The sequence below is a fragment of the Lampetra fluviatilis genome, chromosome 7 (genome assembly GCF_964198595.1).
Source record: "Lampetra fluviatilis chromosome 7, kcLamFluv1.1, whole genome shotgun sequence".
Lineage (NCBI taxonomy): Eukaryota > Metazoa > Chordata > Hyperoartia > Petromyzontiformes > Petromyzontidae > Lampetra > Lampetra fluviatilis.
In genome coordinates this window covers 2,683,871-2,702,622 of record NC_136281.1, presented here as the reverse complement: position 1 = coordinate 2,702,622, position 18,752 = coordinate 2,683,871, and the positions used below count along the sequence as shown (strand labels likewise).

Genomic DNA, 18,752 nt, shown 5'->3' with positions numbered 1-18,752 from the left:
CCGACTCGTAGTATTCGCCTCTCTCGCGCGCACCCAGCGGCGTCGTCGGCACCTTGCGGGACGGACGTCGCTGCCGCTCAAGGGGCCGCGTGTGCGATCGATACTCGCGGAGGCCCGGCCGATGTGCGATGGTTAGTCAAAGGATACTGTTTGCTTAAGGCCTCCAAGAATGCTTAACTTATACGTTTAGAAAAAAGAAAGAAATATACATAACGGTATATGGTACAAACGCGTAACTACACCGCGTAGACATTGGATATACACACACACATACACACCGCAGTCCGTGTTTACCTGCCGTGGTGCTGCTATACATGGCCGGAGGAAAAAAAACCACCCTCTCCACCCCACGCCACTCCGGGATGCAGCAATCCGTCCCTCACTGTCGTGCAGCCGTGGTCACTCCCGAACAGCTCCCTCCTCGCTGTGCATCAGCGGCGGTCACTTGGGCCGTGCCCTAGCCGTCGTCACTTGCCGGGCCACGCTCGAGTGGTCACTCTCAACTTCGCGGCCACAGTCACATCCCAATGAGTGCAGCCCCCCCCCCCCCCCCCCGCAGTGCAACAACATTGGTCACTCGCGGCTCCGCGGCCGGCGTCACTTGTCAGATGCGGCCCACTTGAAGTCGTCGCGCTCACTGTCTCAGCACCGCAGCCACCATCGTCACTCCTCCCCGTGGAGTCGCGCGCGGCTCCCTGTGGCCACCTCGGGCTGCTCCGTGACGAGGGGCGGCCCGGCCGGACTCTCGTCACGCGGTTTCCAGGCGTCTTCACGGCCCGACAGGTCCACGGCACCCCCCGTTTCCCGCGGCGCGACCTCGTCCACATCGTCCACATCGTCCGCCTCGTCGTCCTCCTCCTCCTCGTCGTCCACGGGCCCCTCCGAGTCGCTGCCGCCGTCGGCCGCGTCGCTCTTGGAGGCTGCGTCGCTGTCGCCGGCAGAGGCGGAGAGGTCCGGGAGGGGCTCCTTGCTCTGCGCGCTCGACTGCTGCTGCTGCTGCTGCTCCTTCTCCTTCTGCGCCTCCTTTGAGTGCCTCCACTTCATCCTCCGATTTTGGAACCACACCTTTACCTGCACCGCACACGGGGCAACGCGCTCGGCATCAAGCATCGACAACATCGACACACAGCGGCGCATTCCCACGGTCACGTGCCAACAGCGCTTCGGTGTGTAACGCTGCGTGCGTCGCGGGAAATTCTGCTGCTGCTGCTGATATTGGTGTGCATGCTGTTGCTGATGTGGTTGTTGATGTTGTTGGTGACGTGGTTGCTGATGGTGTGGTTGTCGATGTTGTTGATGGGGTGGTTGTCGATGTTGTTGATGGGGTGGTTGTCGATGTTGTTGATGGTGTGGTTGCTGATGGTGTGGTTGTCGATGTTGTTGATGGGGTGGTTGTCGATGTTGTTGATGGGGTGGTTGTCGATGTTGTTGATGGTGTGGTTGCTTATGGGGTGGTTATTGATGCTGTTGATGGGGTGGTTGTTGATGTTGTTGATGGGGTGGTTGTCGATGGGGTGGTTGTCGATGTTGTTGATGGGGTGGTTGTTGATGGTGCAGTTATTGATGCTGTTGATGGGGTGGTTGTCGATATTGTTGATGGGGTGGTTGTTGGTGTTGTTGATGTTGTTGATGGGGTGGTTGTTGATGTTATTGATGGGGTGGTTGTCGATGTTGTTGATGGGGTGGTTGTTGATGTTGTTGATGTTGTTGATGGGGTGGTTGTTGATGTTGTTGATGGGGTGGTTGTTGATGTTGTTGATGGTGCTGTTGTTGATGGGGTGGTTGTCGATGTTGTTGATGGTGCTGTTGTTGATGGGGTGGTTGTTGATGTTGTTGATGGGGTGGTTGTCAATGTTGTCGATGTTGTTGATGTTGTTGATGGGGTGGTTGTGGGTGTTGTCGATGGTGCGGTTGCCGCACCTGCGCGTCCGTGAGTCCCAGCATGGCTGCGAGCTGCTTGCGGTCGGGCTTGGTCACGTACTTCTGGATCTCGAAGCGCTTCTCGAGCCCCTTCCGCTGCAGGTTCGAGAAGACGGCCCGCGACCACGAGCGCTTGCGCTTGAAGTTGGGCGGCATCGTCTCCTTGGTCAGCACCGCGTACGGACCTGCTGGGAGGCACGGGGGCACGCACGGGGGCACGGGCACGGAGTGTACGCACGAGGGGTACAAATGGTACGAGAGCACACGGAGGGCACGAGGGGCACACAGGGACACACGTGGGTTTACAGGTCCCATGGGCACACACACACACAGGGGAGAGAGGAGGGGGGGTGGGGTGTGCAAAGGGAAAGGGCACAACATTGGCACACAAAGATACAGGGGTACACACACAGTCATAGATGCACTCGTGAGCACACGCGGAGGCATCACGGAATGGGTACCAGCGGGTACAAGTGGGTGTTCGAATGATCCCGTAGCTCAGTAGGCAGACAAGCTGCATCGTCACGACCCGCACTTTAAATGTTCGACCAGGCTATAGGTGAATACGGCAAGAGTAGCGGCGGACATTAACTCCTGATACTCGCAATTATAACACTGATTGAAAAAAAGGAAGAAAAAAAACCTATCCGAGTCCTCCTCGAACAGATCATTTCCTCCTTTGATGGATATTATTAAAGCGGAACGGTGGCGCAGTGGTTACTGCACTGTGCTACGAACCCTGCTGACTGCCCGAGTTCCATTCCCGACAACGGCAAGCGTCAGTGGCGATGCGATACCTGAACCGATGCTGCTGGTGCTGACTGCCCCATCACTTAAATCGTCAAGCCATACGGAGCAGCGCGGCGCAGAATGTAACACAAACAATGAGGGCCACTGTCCAGTAGTGGATTGACAAAGGGTTGATTTAAAAACATTGTATTGATAGAAACTAAACTACACGAATAGTTGTTTTCTTGCCAACTTTTCCCCCATGTTAAATTCGTCGTCTGCATCGTCACGAGCATTACTTTATAAACTACACGTATAACGCACCGCAACAGTAACTTTGGCAACACAATCGTAACAATGAGTAAAGTGGCAATCTCAACAGACCCCTTACATCTTGACTGAAAGCTTTCGTGACTGCGGGTCTTTAGGTAGATAGGTACAAATTAATAAAAATAATAAATATAAATTTTTTTTTTTTAAATTTTTATTAGTTTGTTACCTATCTACGCGACTTTACCGAAAGACCCAAAGAATAAGACCTCTTACATTCCTATTCCTGCGTGAGCAAATGTCCACGAGCTAAAACATATTGCATTCATACTGCTCTGCACCCAATGGGATTGTTTTCCGCGAATAAATTATATTTATCACGCAATACTGCTTCGTCCACGAATACAACTACGCTTAACATCATAGACATGCAGCATGGTGGAGTGGTGGAGGTTCAGCATTGCTTCAGATACCACTCGTTGTGTACGCTTTGTCCGTGAACGGGAATCAAACTCAGTTGGCCCCGGGTCCATTGCGTGGTTACGTGAACCACGCACTACGCCCACTGCTACCCCCCCCCCGTCACCTCCGTACAGAGTCGTATTTATTTACACGATGGTAACACGACAAGTTGACTTCGTTAAATTAAACAAATTATTTTGTCATGCTACTGCTGCTTCGTTGGCAGTGATGCTCAAATACAAACAGCAGCAGCAGCAAAAAACAAATGCAACGCATTGCTCAACAACGCCTTATAAGGAAAACGATATTTAATAGCAGACGTTTCGGGCAATGGCCCTTCACAGCACACAGAGAGACCAGAGAGGGAGAGAGAGTCTCTACCGCTGTTTTTCTTTTTGTGAAATAAAAAAAACCCCATCAAATTTAAAGTGCACATCGTTTATATATATGAAACTAAAAACGCGATTGAACAGATGCTGATACGACGTTTGCATTATCGTGATGAAGCAAAGCACACGAGCGACGTGGAGAGATGTAGATGGATGTGCGCCCGCGCATTGGAGCAGAGGGCTCAGCACGCACCACGGAACAATAATGCCGAGGGGTGCTCCTGTTACACTGTACAATGCATACACGTGTGTGTGGGTGTATATATACACACACACAAAGACAAAGACCCCCCCCCCCATATAGCCTTAACAGACTGCTGGGGCAAGTGATGTTAACGAGCACCTATGAAGGGCGGCATGGCACACGAGGGGGTTGGGTGGCCAGCACCACGCCCGGCCGCCTTTGTCTCCCTAGTGCCGATGTTTACTAGATACCGCACGAGGTACTCATTCGAGGCCCATGACCGGTTCAGGTAATCGTCGCTGGCATCGGCCTTGAACGGGAATCTAACTCGGGACGCCGGGTTCATAGCGCACCACTACACTACCGCTCCCTGTGTATATATATACACACACACACGCACACTTATACACACACGTACAGGTGCACGTGTGCGTGTATACACAGGGTCAACACTAGTGACGATTGTCTGAATCGGTTCTGGGCCTCCCCTAGGTCAAACTCATCCTCAAATGAGTACCTGGTGCGAGGTGTACACATCGCCAGCACTGGGGAGACAAAGGCGGCCGGGCGTGGTGCTGCCCCCCTCCCTCCCTCGTGTGCCGTGCCGGCCTTCATAGGTGCTACTCGCTAACAGCACTTGCCCCAACAGTCTGTTAAGGCTACACGGGGAACATTTATCTCTGTGTACACACGCGTGCGCGGCTTTTCCGTTCGCGACTGAAATAAACAGCGGCGGATAATTGGAGCCGGTCGTGGATTTCCCCCTAGGTCGACTCAGCCATAAACGAGTAACAGCACCGGGAGAACGAAGGGGCGACGTGGCGTAGTTTGCCGGCCACCCCCATAGTGTGTCAATGACTACTACAGCGCATGTATGGGAGAATTGTTATTGTTTGTACACATACGATACGTAGACAAAGATCCCCGTATAGCCTTAACAGACCGTAGGGGCAAGTGCTGTTAGCGAGCACCTATGAAGGCCGGAACGGTACACGAGGGGGTGGGTGGCCAGCACCACGCCCGACCGCCTTTGTCTCCCAAGTGACGATGTTCATACACCGCACCAGGTACTCATTTGACGCTGAGTCGACCTAGGGGAGGCCCAGGACCGGTTCAGATAATCGTCACTGGGTGTTGGCCGTGAGCGGGAATCGAACCCGGTTCGCAAGGTTCGTAGCGCAGCGCGCTAACCGCTACACCACCGCTCCCCACTACGTAGGCACACACACAGACACGTGTGTGTCAGTGCGCACGTGTTTGCGAGCACGTGCCCAACGGAGGCGCGGGTAAGGGGGGGGGTGCAGCTCGACACCAGAGGCACTTCAGGAAATTGGGATTTGAAAACGGCGCAGAGATTACATTACTTCCTATTTCCTCTGATTAGCATTAACATCGCCCCCGTGCGCCGCCGCGGGCGATCAGCTCCACGCGCAGCGTGCAGTGCTAGTGCGACATCACCAACACGTGCGTCCGTGATGTTAGTCACGTGCAGTGCTAGTGCGACATCATCAACACGTGCGTCCGTGATGTTAGTCACGTGCAGTGCTAGTGCGACATCACCAACACGTGCGTCCGTGACGTTAGTCACGTGCAGTGCTAGTGCGACATCACCACACGTGCGTCCGTGATGTTAGTCACGTGCAGTGCTAGTGCGACATCACCAACACGTGCGTCCGTGACGTTAGTCACGTGCAGTGCTAGTGCGACATCACCACACGTGCGTCCGTGATGTTAGTCACGTGCAGTGCTAGTGCGACATCACCACACGTGCGTCCGTGATGTTAGTCACGTGCAGTGTTAGTGCGACATCACCTACACGTGCGTCCGTGATGTTAGTCACGTGCAGTGCTAGTGCGACATCATCAACACGTGCGTCCGTGATGTTAGTCACGTGCAGTGCTAGTGCGACATCACCACACGTGCGTCCGTGATGTTAGTCACGTGCAGTGCTAGTGCGACATCACCACACGTGCGTCCGTGATGTTAGTCACGTGCAGTGTTAGTGCGAAATCGCCTACACGTGCGTCCGTGATGTTAGTCACGTGCAGTGTGCGTGGGATATCACTCAGAACATCAGACGCGACGTCACGGACACGCGCGTTTCCTTGCTCGAAGCGCGGATCGTTATTTAGCGACCGCCGCCGACTGATCGCGTTAAACGCACCAATTGTGTCGATTGCGCTTTGTCAACTGCGCCAGTCATACCACCGACATTCACGTGGACAGTTGTGCTGTGTTAATGCCGGCCTCCTAACTGTGTTAACTGCGCTAATGGTTGCCGTTTAATAGTTGTGTAATTGTGCCAGCTGCCCGCTATTAAATCATCTTAACTCTGCAAACCGCATTAACCGTGCTGCGTTAAGTGCGTTTCTGACTCTCCGCTGCGTCGAGCGCACTCGAGCTACGCTGCGTTCACCGCGTCGACCTTTTGTTCGCCGACGCTGAACACGGGGCGAGCGATCGATCGATCGAGCGATTGAGCGATCGATCGAACGAGCGATCGATCGATCGAGCGAGCGGCGTTGCACTCGACGGCTTGCCGAGCCGCTGCCGAAGGTCGTCGGCCCCGCCAGCCGCGCCTCACCTGGGAAGGCGTCTCTGAAGTGCGGCATCGCGTGGCGTCCGTGCTGCAGGTGCGGACCCCCCGTCGCGTGGGCGTGCATCTCGCCGGGCACCCCGTGCATCCCCCCCGGGGGGAAGGCTCCCGCGAACGGGTGCTGCTGCTGCTGTTGCTGCTGATGATGATGATGATGCGGATGATGCTGGTGGCCCGGGCCACCGTGGCCGACGAGCAGCTGCCCCGGGTAGCGGGGTGAAAGAGCGCCGGGCAGATCTGTTGGGGCAGGGGGGCGCGTTAGATGATATCAGCCGCACGGCGCGGGTCTTGGATTTGCTGCGTCTTGCCCAACGCCCTTCCAGTCCCCACTGTCCGCGCGAGACGACGTATTATCTCACGTTGGGGGTTGTTGTACATTCGTGTTGACAGGCCGTGAGTTTGAACTAAAGATAAACATCCCTAAAGTAAAAACTAAACTATTTTTATTTAACCAAGTAAGGCCCAGTGAGCGAAATCGCTTTTTTTTCAGAAGCGACCTGGCCACATGTGATAGCTCAACTAAGTGGTTTAACATGTGGACATTTATAGCGGCCAAATACGTTTAACGCATGTTTCTAAATGTGGAGGGAAAAACCGGAGGACCCTGACAAAAATCCACGCGACCACGGGGAGAACACGCAAACTCCAAACATACAGGCGTCAGGGATCGAACCCACAACCTCCTGTACAGCAGGCGAGCGAGTCAACATCTTGCCACCGCGGCACTAATGCAGTTACAAATCCCATTTGTAGAATCCTTCTGAAAACGAGTCCTGAGACTCAGTGGGGCTTATGGCCTCCGAGAGAAAGGGCAACACGGCACTGAGGCCCTGCGTGTGAACTCAACGCCGTGCCTCTCTCTTCCTCTGCCTCTCTCAGGACACATCGCCTTCATGCACGTGTCCCGCTCGTAATGCGGCGTGAGAAGTTGGTGCACGTAGATCATACACGGATCCGCATTGCATCGAGTTCGAACACACATTTAATATCCACACGATGTGTGATGGACGCCAGCCGAATGTGCGTGCGTTCATGATGTTTATATATTTTTAAAGTAGAATGTATCGGCTTGTGCGATTCCCATTCTGCGTCCCACATAAACAAATCAAAAAACGATAATTTCATGTCGAAGACAGATAAACATCAAACAGTGAACTTCTCAGCTTCGGAGCGTGAATAAGGGACGGCTTAAAAACTATGTGTTTGTTTTTTTAAACAAAGTATTCGGTGCTGCCGCTTAGTTTCCAGTAGTGCGTGAGCACAAGAAGCAAAAACAGCTCGCAACATTCGTCAACAACACTGTCGCCTTAACATATATATAAAACACGCGACGTTTTAAGCGATGACCCTTCTTCATTGCACATACAGAGGCCAGCTATAATTAATAAGGTTTGGAGACGGAGCTTAACAGCACGGAGCCCGATGAGAATTTAATAAAAAAAATGTTTTCTGGTGGTCCGGCATTTGAATAGTTGCACAAATAGTAGCGATTGAGTAACAGACGAACCCCGATCAATTGAAACATACTACCACAAAAATGTTACCACGTTAAACTGAATTTACATTCAAAGTAAAATGTACGTTAAGAGTGTTGACGACGCTCGGACACGCGAAAAACGAAACTCTAATCACGCGTGCGTATTTGTGATGACGAAGCAACTGAGATTCTGTAGATTAGGACGACATTTGATACTTTCGCCTTGACTTGAGACCTGACTAGAACGACCCGTTTTAATCTACAAGCAAACAATAGAGTGCAAATGTTTTAATACGTAAGCGTCGTATTAAGGATATACACTTACATAGATCTAGCCTCGCAGCGCAATCGTTACGCGCGTGATCGACATCGCCACACTGCAGTATAGCCCGCGGCTATCGCCCCAAGTCGCGGGGTCATGTGCCACCGCGATGCCACTCCAGGTGACGCCACTCAGGGGGCCTCTCGCAGCCTCGAGCCGCAGGCGTCGCTAACGCCGTTGCCCCCCCGGCCGCTCGATCTCTCGATGAACCGCCACGAGCGCCGCGGGCAGGCGACGTACCGGCGAAGAAGAAGCCATCGCTGGCCTTGGCGGTGAAGTCGCTCGCTAGAATCCGCTCGATGCCAAACTTGAGCTCCCTGCTGGGCACCGGCGAGCAATGCTGGGCGTGCAGGGTGGCGAGGAGGAGACGCGGCGAGGGCGACGCGCCAGCGGGTCCCGCGCCCGCCGCGGGGCTGGGACCCCTCTCGGCGCAGTCCCCCCCGGGCGAGCGCGGAGTCGGCCGGAGTGGCTGCCCCCCCGCCGGTGGCGCGGGCCGGCTGGCCGCGGGGCCCTGCTTGTGGCCCGGAGGAGGGCCCTGCAGGGTCGCGCTGTCCACGGCGCTCAGGTGCAGAATATCGGCCACGCAAAACGAGCCCTTCTTGGAGGGGTCGGCCAGACCAGGTGCGCAATAGGCGGCGGCCGCAGCGGCCGCGGGCCACAGCGCCAGGCCGTTCAAGTAGTAGGGTGCGAATCCTGCGGAATACATCCCGACCCACGGACCTCGCCCACGCCGCGCTCCGGACAGCGGAGGCCGTGGGAGACGGAGCCGCGGAGTCCGTGGCCGGGGCGGGGAGAGAGGAAACGTGCGCGGGAGGAGCCGCCGGTGCCTTTTGAGCCGCGGACTCCGCCCCGCGGCGCGGCCAATGGGAGCCGCAAGCCCCGGGGCTCCGCGAGACGCGCACGGCTCAAGAGTCGCGTCGAGGCTGCACGTGGAGGAGGCTTCGGTCAACGGTGAAGAGTGGGGGACGTGAAGAGGAACTCGCTAACTTCACGAGGAGGGCGTGCGCGCCCTGCGCTCGCTTCTACACACACAGAGAGAGAGAGGGAGAGAGATACGCACACATACGAAGACCCGCTTTTACGACGTACACAGCCACATACACAGATTAGATGCTGGCGCACACACGTGTACACGCACGTATGCACATACATACACGGACAACGTTCACACACAAAAGTAGCAGGGACAGTCTGCTGCGGTAAGTGGTTTTATCGAACGCCTTTGAAGACCGACACGGCACACAAGGGGATGGGTGACCAGCACCACGCCCGTCCGCCTTTGTCTTCCCAGTTCTGAGGTTTATGCACCACCACCAGGTACTCATTTGAGGCTGAGTCGAAGTAGGAGAGGCCCTGGACCAGTTCACAGTGTGCTAACCATTACACATTAACCAATATGCACACATTGCCTTTTGAGTCATTGACATACACGTGCATATTTACACACATTTATAAACAGATCCATATAAACCCACGGACGCAACGTATTTACACGCACATAATAACAAAGACAAAGATCCCCCGTATAGCCTTAACATACTGTTGGGGCAAGTGCTGTTAGCGAGCACCTATGAAGGCCGGATCGGAACACGAGGGGGTGGGTGGCCAGCATCACGCCCGGTCGCCTTTATCTCCCCAGTGGCGATGTTTACCGCACACCGTACCAGGTACTCATTTGAGGCTGAGTCGACCTAGGGGAGGCCCAGGATCGGCTCAGATAATCGTCACTGACGCTGGCCGTGAACGGGAATCGAACCCGGGAACTCAGGTTCGAAGCGGAGCGCGCTAACCGGTACATTTACACACACAACAAGACAAAGATCCCCCGTATAGCCTTAACAAACCGTTGGAGCAAGTGCTGTTAGCTAGCACCTACGCACGCACACATGAACACACACACACGCGCGCGCGCGCACACACACACACACGGCTTGGGTTACGAAGTCACTCGTCCTCCGCGCGCTTCCTGTTTGTGTCCAATCAAGCTTGTGGGATGCGTACGGCGGATATTGTGGCAGGAATTGGCCCAAAAATAGAGCGAGGACGCGTGCGAATCGACACTAAAATAAACGCCGAGCCGAGGCCTTTGACGGCCACAGTCAAGGTTCTATCGGCTCTTTGTCTCCGGCACGATCCGTGCGGCAGACTTGAGCCAACACAGGGCAGTCGTCGGCCTAACGAGGTGCGGGGCACAGCAGGGGAGACATGGGGGATCTGGTGATGGAGTCGAACTTGTGCCACAAGACGGAATTCGACTCGTTTGTTGAAACCAGGGGAAATGTCACGGTTCTTGTAATGGGCGTCACGCCAAGAGACAATAATTACGCAACACGATTTTTGTTCCTGGGTGGTAAGTGTTATTTTCTAATTGCTTATGCCTCAAAAGTATAGAAAATGGCTATTATTCCCCACAAACTTTGCTTTTGTGACCAGGACTTTACGTGAAGGAATTACACAAATGCACACCACGTTTTCTCATTGAAAATAGGAACATTTCAAATTATCATTGTGCTGGTCACAAAAGCAAAGTTTGTGGGGAATAATAGACATTTTCTATACTTTTGAGGCATAAGCAATTAGAAAATAACACTTACTACTCAGGAACAATTTCTTTTTTATTTTTGTATAAAATATATTTCTTTTTGTTGCGCAGTTATAATCACCGATCAATGCCACGGATCATTTCCCTCTTAGCCCACGAGCCAAGACCAGGAATTGAACTGGGCGCTTTCACCGAAGAAGGCAACATTGAACTTGATAGTGCCGTGATTTTTGCTAACAACTATTTTCAATTGTTTGGCTTAACAAAAAAAACCCTTCAAATTCGATCGGTGACTTATTTATGGCCAAGTCAAATCACGAGCTACGGAGCAGAGGTCAGAGCAGACTGACGCTGTGAACCTGACGAATCGAGTTTGATTCTCAGCCACAGCCAACGTCAGTGGTCCGTGATTTCTGGATCGCTCCCGTTACCCCCCCCCCCTTTCACCAACCCGCACTTGTCACCGTGGTGAAGTCTGGTCAACGGAGCCACAGTGCGTGGGGAGGCCTTCATCCAGCAGCCCAATGACGATATACGGCTTTAGAATAGCCTGTGTTTTATCTATCTCTCAAATTTAGCATTCTCAGGAAGAACGTAATCAACCAGGTAGGGTGTTGACTGTTATGTTATCCGACTCTCTGTTGTATTTCATTACATTTTTAAGTATACTAGATTTGTGTTTCTATTTCATTTATACCTGATGATGATTGCTTGTGTTGCAATCGAAACGTCGTATGCTAGTATTTAATTTTTTATTTTCTCTTTATACGTGACTTTACCGAAAGAACCAAAGAGTAATTAGAATAGCCGATTGAGATCGCGAGTCTCTGTATTCATACGAGGAATGGGTTTAAACATAAGAACAGCAAAATCAGCAAAACAAATAATAAGCGCGTAAACACAAGCATACATACAGCCGTTTGTATAATTAACAACAGCAAAGGTAAACATTAACTTATCATCTTCTTGGTTCTTTCGGTAAAGTCACGTAGAAGGGAGATAATAAAATAATAAAAATAAAACATAATAAAATTGTATTAAAATTGTATTATTGTATTATGTTTTATTTTTATTATTTTATTATCTCCCTTCTACGTGACTTTACCGAAAGAACCAAGAAGATGAATCCCTGTAGTCACGAAAGCTTTAAATCGAAAATTAACTTATCAGTAGTATTTATTTGCATTACACTGGTCTACGATTTTAAGACGTCGTCTGCTTCAGAGATGAAATGTTCTGTTTATTATTACAATTAATACAACTGATTGGCTACTGCCTCCACGATATTTAAGTTTTAACGTTTTACGTCTACATATATTGTGTAGATAGTAGAGTTTTACTCATACATTGTATTTATAGGTCTTTTCATGTGTTTATTGTTGCTTTACAGGATAACATGTCACCTGTCCTGTTCATGTAACACTTTAAAATCAGCAAAACGTTTATATAAATAAAATGTATTATGAAAAAAAAGGCTAAACACGATTATGTATATGAAAGTACATAGTTCAGTTCTCATTCAGTGTCTACTCGGCGCTTCTTGGCTTGTCGCTTGTATTCATTAAATGGAGCATCCTCTTGTCACTGTCCAGCAATAGTCTGCCAGCATTGATGGGGATCCATTTGCCCTGAGAGCGTTTCTCCATCGTCGCAATGTCCTGGTGACATCGCTCGCCATGCTCGCCACTCACTGCTCCGCAGTTCGGTGGGAAAACATCTAGATGAGAGTGCAAAAAATTGATCTTCAGTGACATGTTGCAACCAAGGCTTTTGTATGCCTTGAGGAGGTTTCCCACCAACTCCATCTGGTTGTTTGCCTTGTTGTTTCCGAGATAATTTGTTGCCACTAACTGTAAAGCGTTCCATGCCGTATTTTCCTTGCCACGCAGTGCACTGTCAAATGCATCATCTCGAAGAAGTTCACGAATCTGAGGACCAACAAAGACACCTTCGTTTATCTTAGCTTCCCTTAACCTTGGAAAGTTTCCACGAAGGTACTTGAAAGCTGCTTGTGTTTTCATAATATAGGTTTTTGGGTCAGATCGTGATCTGACCCAAAAACCGATATTATGAATAATTATGGTCGCGAAAGCCTACGTGTTAAACTGCTTGTGTTTTGTCCATGGCTTTGACAACGTTCTTCATTAGACCCAGCTTAATATGTACGGGCGGTAACACAATCTTCCTTGATTCAACAAGTGGTGGATGCCGAACACGTTACCTCCCAGGCTCCAATGACTGTCAGAGTGGGCAATCTATCTTGATGTAGTCGGAATCTCTCACACGACTATCCCATTCGCAGAGAAAACAGCAGTACTTTGTGTTTCCAGTCTGCAGACCAAGCAAGAGAGCAACAACCTTAAAGTCGCCACAAGCTGCCACTGATGTTGGTCATAGTTTATGCACCTCAAAAGTTTTTTATGTTGTCATAGGTTTCCTTCATCTGGACTGCATGACCAACTGGAATTGATGGCAAAACATTGCCATCATGCAGGACAACAGCTTTAAGACTCATCTTCGATTAATCAATGAACAGTCTACACTCATCTGGATCATGAACGATGTTGGGGGCTGCCATCACACCATCGATGTTGTTGCAGGCTACAAGATCACCTTCCATGAAGAAGAATGAGACAAGATCCTTTTCATGGTCACAGAACATGGAAACCCTAACATCACCTGCCAGGAGATTTCACTGCTGCAGTCTGGAACCCAACAGCTCTGCCTTACTCTTGGGTAGTTCCAAATCCCTCACAAGGTCTTTCAGTTGACCTTGTTGTTATGAGGTGTGGTTCAGAGGAGGAGGATGGGAGAAAATATGGGTCATGTGACTTTGATGGTTCAGGACTAGAAGTTTCATCCTCGTCTGACTCAAGTGAGAATGATTCTGGTGCATCAGGAACTGGCAGTCCTTCTCCGTGGGGTACTGAACGTATAGCTGATGGAATGTTTGGATAATGGACAGTCCACTTTTTCTTCATTGACACACCTTTCCCAACTGGAGGCGCCATGCAGAAGCAACAATTGCTGATATGATCTGTTGGTTCTCTCCAAATCATTGGCACTGCAAAAGGCATCGATTTCCTTTTCTTGTACAACTGTAATAAAAGACTCGGACGCTTCTCTCTGTCCTGTGTCCTTTATTTGGGTTCGATCTCTTTTCCCTCACGGCACTCCCCTATATACTCTCTGCTCTGCAGCCCCAGGCTGCTGTCGCTCACGTAGCCCAACTCCCTCCTAGCAGACCCGCTGCTGTCTCGTCGCGCAGACCCCCGCTGCCCAACTCCTCCCTTGCAGACCCGCTGCTCTCTGCAGCCTCCTCGCTGCTCCTGCTGCCCCGGGGTCGGTCACCCTTGGCCGACGGTGCCGATCCTCGTGGGCCGGGTGTGTGGCGATCTCGCCACTCTCTCTCTCAACCTTCGCCCTGCGTGGCCTCACACTTTCCCAGTCTCCGATCACTCCCCACTGCTTCCGGTTTCCCCCCTTATAGACCTGAACCCTCTCCCCCACGTGACGTAACTCCTCCCCCCATGACGTCACTTCCGGGAGGTCGTTTACGCCCGCATTACACCACCCTCCCCCGTAGAGAAAATCCAGCCGACCTCGGCTGAACACAACTCCAATAAGCAATGCGAGCGAACACGACCGAATACGAAAAAGGACACAGAACACACAATAATATACCGAAAGAACAAGAACACAACACAATAATTAACGAAATGTGAGGGATTTCGAGCGGGTGCGGGTCGCCGGGCCGTCCCGGACGGTCGGTGGCCCTCCCGCCGAGCGGGAACGTGGCAGGGTTTTAAGAGCGACAGGCTGAAGTTCGTCTGTCGCTATTGGAGGCCTGGCAACGTCCCGGTCCCCTATTCTCGAAGGCGCAGCATCAGAGGCGTCCCGCAATCGCGTCCGCGGCGGGGTTGGAAGGGCTGCGGGCCTCAAAGGTTCCGCAGCCGTGGTAGGCGCACCCCGAGCTGAGTCTTCTTTCCTCTGCCGCGTCACGGCCGGCTCGTCTGTGAAAGGCACGACAGGCGCTCAAGCAAGGTCAGCAGGCACAGGCAAGGGCGAGTCGGCAGCAACACACCCCGGCAAGGCAACCTCAGGAGATGACGCATCCGGTCGAGGGGCCACGTATGGTTTCAACCGAGATGTGTGGACGAACCAACGCGGAGAACCAAACCGAACACGCGCCGACTGTGGGTTGGGAACCTCGATGAGGTGAACCGGCCCTTGCCATGGTTTATGTAACTTAGGAGAGGTACCTGGCCGCACCTGTGGACAATGGAGCCAGGCCAGGTCCCCCGTTTTCCAGGGGCATTCCCCTTTTGAACATCGCGCACACCGCTAGTTCCGAGCCTGGGCTTTGGCCGTAGCCATGCGGGCCCCTACCCGCGCCTCAGTGACTCGGCGAACGGTGTCCTGAATATAATCAGGAAGAGGCATAGCAGGTCCCCTCGCTCCGGTTCCCAACTGTTCATTAATCGGCGGTACGTTTTCACGACCGTACATTAGAAAAAACGGCGAATATCCTGTAGCCGCATGCGGCGTCATCCGGTACGCTGAAAGCACCCCAGGGATATGCAAATCCCAATCCGATTGTTTTTCACTAACCGTGTGGCACAACATGGCGGACAGGGTCCGATTAAGCCGTTCCACCATACCATCTGTTTGTGGGTGGTAGGGAGATGTCCGTATTATTTTTGTTCCCAGAGCCGCACACACCTCCCCCAACAATTTAGAGGAAAAATTCCGGCCTTGGTCTGTAAGGAGCCTCTCCGGCGCCCCTTTGTCCATAACATACCCAAATAGAAAGGCGTCTGTGATAGACGCCGCTGACTGGTCAGGCAAAGGCCAGGCCATCGGCCAGCGGGAGAGGTACTCCACCCCTACCAGCAAATATTTATTTCCCCTAGCGGATGGCGGAAAGGGTCCCAAAATATCTAACGCCACCAACTCATTAACTCGAGACACCTGAATAGATTGTATCGGCGGCACATTTGGATGTTTAGGTGGCTTACGGCGGGCACAATCGGGACACGCGCGAACGTGCCCGACGACATCCGTCGTCATGCCGTGCCAATAGTAGTCTCGCTGCAGCGTCAATAGCGTCTTCTGCACCCCCAGATGTAAAAGCGTGTCACAATGCAGAGTCCTAATCAATTCGTACCGCAATGATGCCGGTACAACAAGACGCCAGCGTTCCTGCATCCCTTCCCTCCACATCAGCAAGCCATCACGGAGAGCGGTTTCCGGCACGCCTCCTGCACAGAGTCTCCCACTCCCCTTCACAGGCCGCTTACGTAACGTTACCAAAGAATCATCCAACATTTGTTCCCGAATTCACACAGACCTCGGGAGATGTAGAATGCCATCAGCCGGTCCCCCATCAGCCGGCCCCGGCTCAAGCGGAGCTTCAGGCACTTCGACTGCCAGCGTGACAGGCTGAGGGGGGTGCTGAATCGGGCCACACCTATGCGTCCCCGACGCACACCCGCAAGGGGATCGCTGCGGCAGCCTGGAAAGTGCGTCCGCATTAGCGTGACGCACTCCCTTCCGATGGTGAATTTGGAAGGAAAATTCTTGCAGCGTGTCCAACCACCGCGCCAGCTGGCCGGATGGTTGGTCCATTTTAAGAGCATACTGCAAGGCCGCATGATCCGTGCGAACAATAAACGAACGACCGTACAGATACGGTCGAAATTGGCGAAGAAAAAAAACAATAGCCAAAAGTTCCCTGCGAGTGACGCAGTAGCGGGTTTCAGCGGGAGACAAAACCCGGCTACCATACGCCACCACGCGTTCCACACCACCTTTGGACTGAGACAACACCGCCCCAATGCCCGTGTCACTCGCGTCCGTATCCAGAATGAAGGGATGTGCAAAATCCGGATAATCCAACGTCGGTGCCGTAGCCAATAGATCGCGTAGGCCTCGAAACGCCGCCTCCTCTGGCGGTCCCCAAGCAAATTTGTGTCCTTTACCCGTAAGGAGATGCAAAGGCCTCGCGATCGTAGCAAAATTTGGAACAAACCTCCGATAATATGAGGCGAACCCCAAAAACCGACGCACATCCCCCACCGTGGCAGGGGTTGGCCAGTCACGGACGCACGCAGTTTTGTCCGGATCTGTGGCCACCCTGTCCGCACTGACGATGTGCCCCAAATAACGCACGGAGTGTTGCAGTAGGTGACATTTCTTAGGCTTAAATTTCAAATTAGCAGAACGCATCCTGATGAACACAGCCTCCAACCGCGATAAATGCTCGTCAAATGTGCGGCTGAAGACGATAATATCGTCTAAATATATAAGACATGTCTCCCACTGCAACCCCGTTAATACCAACTCCATCAACCTCTGAAAAGTGGCAGGGGCCGCATTCAGCCCCATCGGAAGACAGTTAAATTGGAATAACCCCTGCGGCGTACGGAAAGCAGTCTTTTCTCGCGAGGACTCGTCAAGGGGAAGCTGCCAGAAGCCCGAAGAAAGATCTAGCGTTGAAAAGAACTTCGCCCCCGACAAGGCATCGAGAGAGTCGTCCATACGCGGCAGGGGATACGCATCTGCCACCGACACTTTATTTAATTTACGAAAGTCTACACAAAATCGCAATTTGCCATCTTTCTTCTTGACCAAAACAACAGGTGCGCCCCATGGGCTGTTAGACGGAGATATTATGTCCGCAGCCAACATGTCATCCACTGCCTCTCGAACATGCTCTCGCTCAGCCGGACTCATCCGATGCGAGTTCAACCGAATAGGGGCAGCGTCCCCTGTGTCAATATGATGGTAAAGCAACGAGGTGCGTCCTAAGTCCAAATCGTCGGAGCTAAACACATCAGAATAGCTCAATAATAATTTACGAATCGCACAACGTTGTTCCCCGGAAAGAGCTGAATTCTCCCCACACAATTCAGCAATCCAGCGATCATCTGCAGCTCCGGGGCCCGAAACACCTCCAACAAACCCCCGGCCAGACAGATCATCATGAGCTGTAAACGCAGTAGTGGCATGTGCCACAACGGTACCCGCCGGCACACACACGCTTTCGGCACTCGCGTTAAGCACCTGCAAAAACGGCTGCTGGTCTGGCCGGACAATAGTTTGTGCCCCAACCAGCGCCGATCCACCCGTGATGGTGGCGGACGGCGACAACAAAACCCCAATCACTCCTTGACGACCAGGTACAGGCTTCCGATAACGCAAAGGAATGAGAATCTGTGAGCCAGGTGGAATATCAACAGACACTTCGGACAACGCCTGCACCTGGGCGACAGGAGCAGGTCACCCCCAGGGCGACGGCAAAAACGCAATTTTACGGCCTTCCGGTAATTCAATGCAGTTCTCATTAATTCTAATTAGAATGGGCATTTTGGCCAGAAAATTGGTCCCTAATAAACAAGGAACCGCAAGAGACCTCGAAATTAACACAATTCCCGAGGCCGACACTCCCCCGATAGCGATGTTAGCGTCTACCTGGCCCACAATGCCCATGCTATCCCCGTTCGCGGCGACGCAGGAAGCGTAAGCCGGACTCACGGCCTCTGGTGGGATGTTCAAGAGATGGAATATTACATCCGAAATAATGGTCGCGGACGCTCCGGAATCTACCAAAATCCGTACGTCCACCCCTTGTATCGACCCAGGTACGGTGGACGAACCGGTAGCGGCCGCGACGACCCGCCGAACCAACTTACGCCACTGCGTTACCGAACGACAAGGCGCAGTCAATGGCCTCCCGTTATTAACAACACCCGGATCGCATGACAACGGTGATGAGTGAGGTGTCAAGCCTTGCCGGGTGTCTGGTGCGCACCGACTTGCCTGTGCTGGCGAATCTTTTCTTGGAGCGGCCGCTGTCGAG

At 52.5% G+C, this 18,752-nt stretch overlaps 1 protein-coding gene across 2 annotated transcripts; it reads right to left on the bottom strand.

Annotated features, from left to right (window-relative positions):
• Positions 1-559: 559 nt before the first annotated feature.
• LOC144933239 (H2.0-like homeobox protein) lies at positions 560-9,253 on the bottom strand. Of its 2 annotated transcripts, none has more exons than XM_078857907.1 (4): positions 8,590-9,253; positions 6,539-6,787; positions 1,921-2,108; positions 560-1,071 (listed from the first exon to the last, which is right to left on the bottom strand). In XM_078857907.1, exons 1-4 carry the CDS (start codon positions 9,053-9,055, stop codon positions 664-666), a joined length of 1,311 nt encoding a protein of 436 aa, XP_078714033.1. In that variant the 5' UTR covers positions 9,056-9,253; the 3' UTR covers positions 560-663. The 2 variants fall into 2 exon arrangements, with proteins under 2 accessions (XP_078714033.1, XP_078714034.1); XM_078857908.1 differs by having other exon boundaries at positions 1,921-2,105.
• Between the last annotated feature and the right edge of the window lie 9,499 nt (positions 9,254-18,752).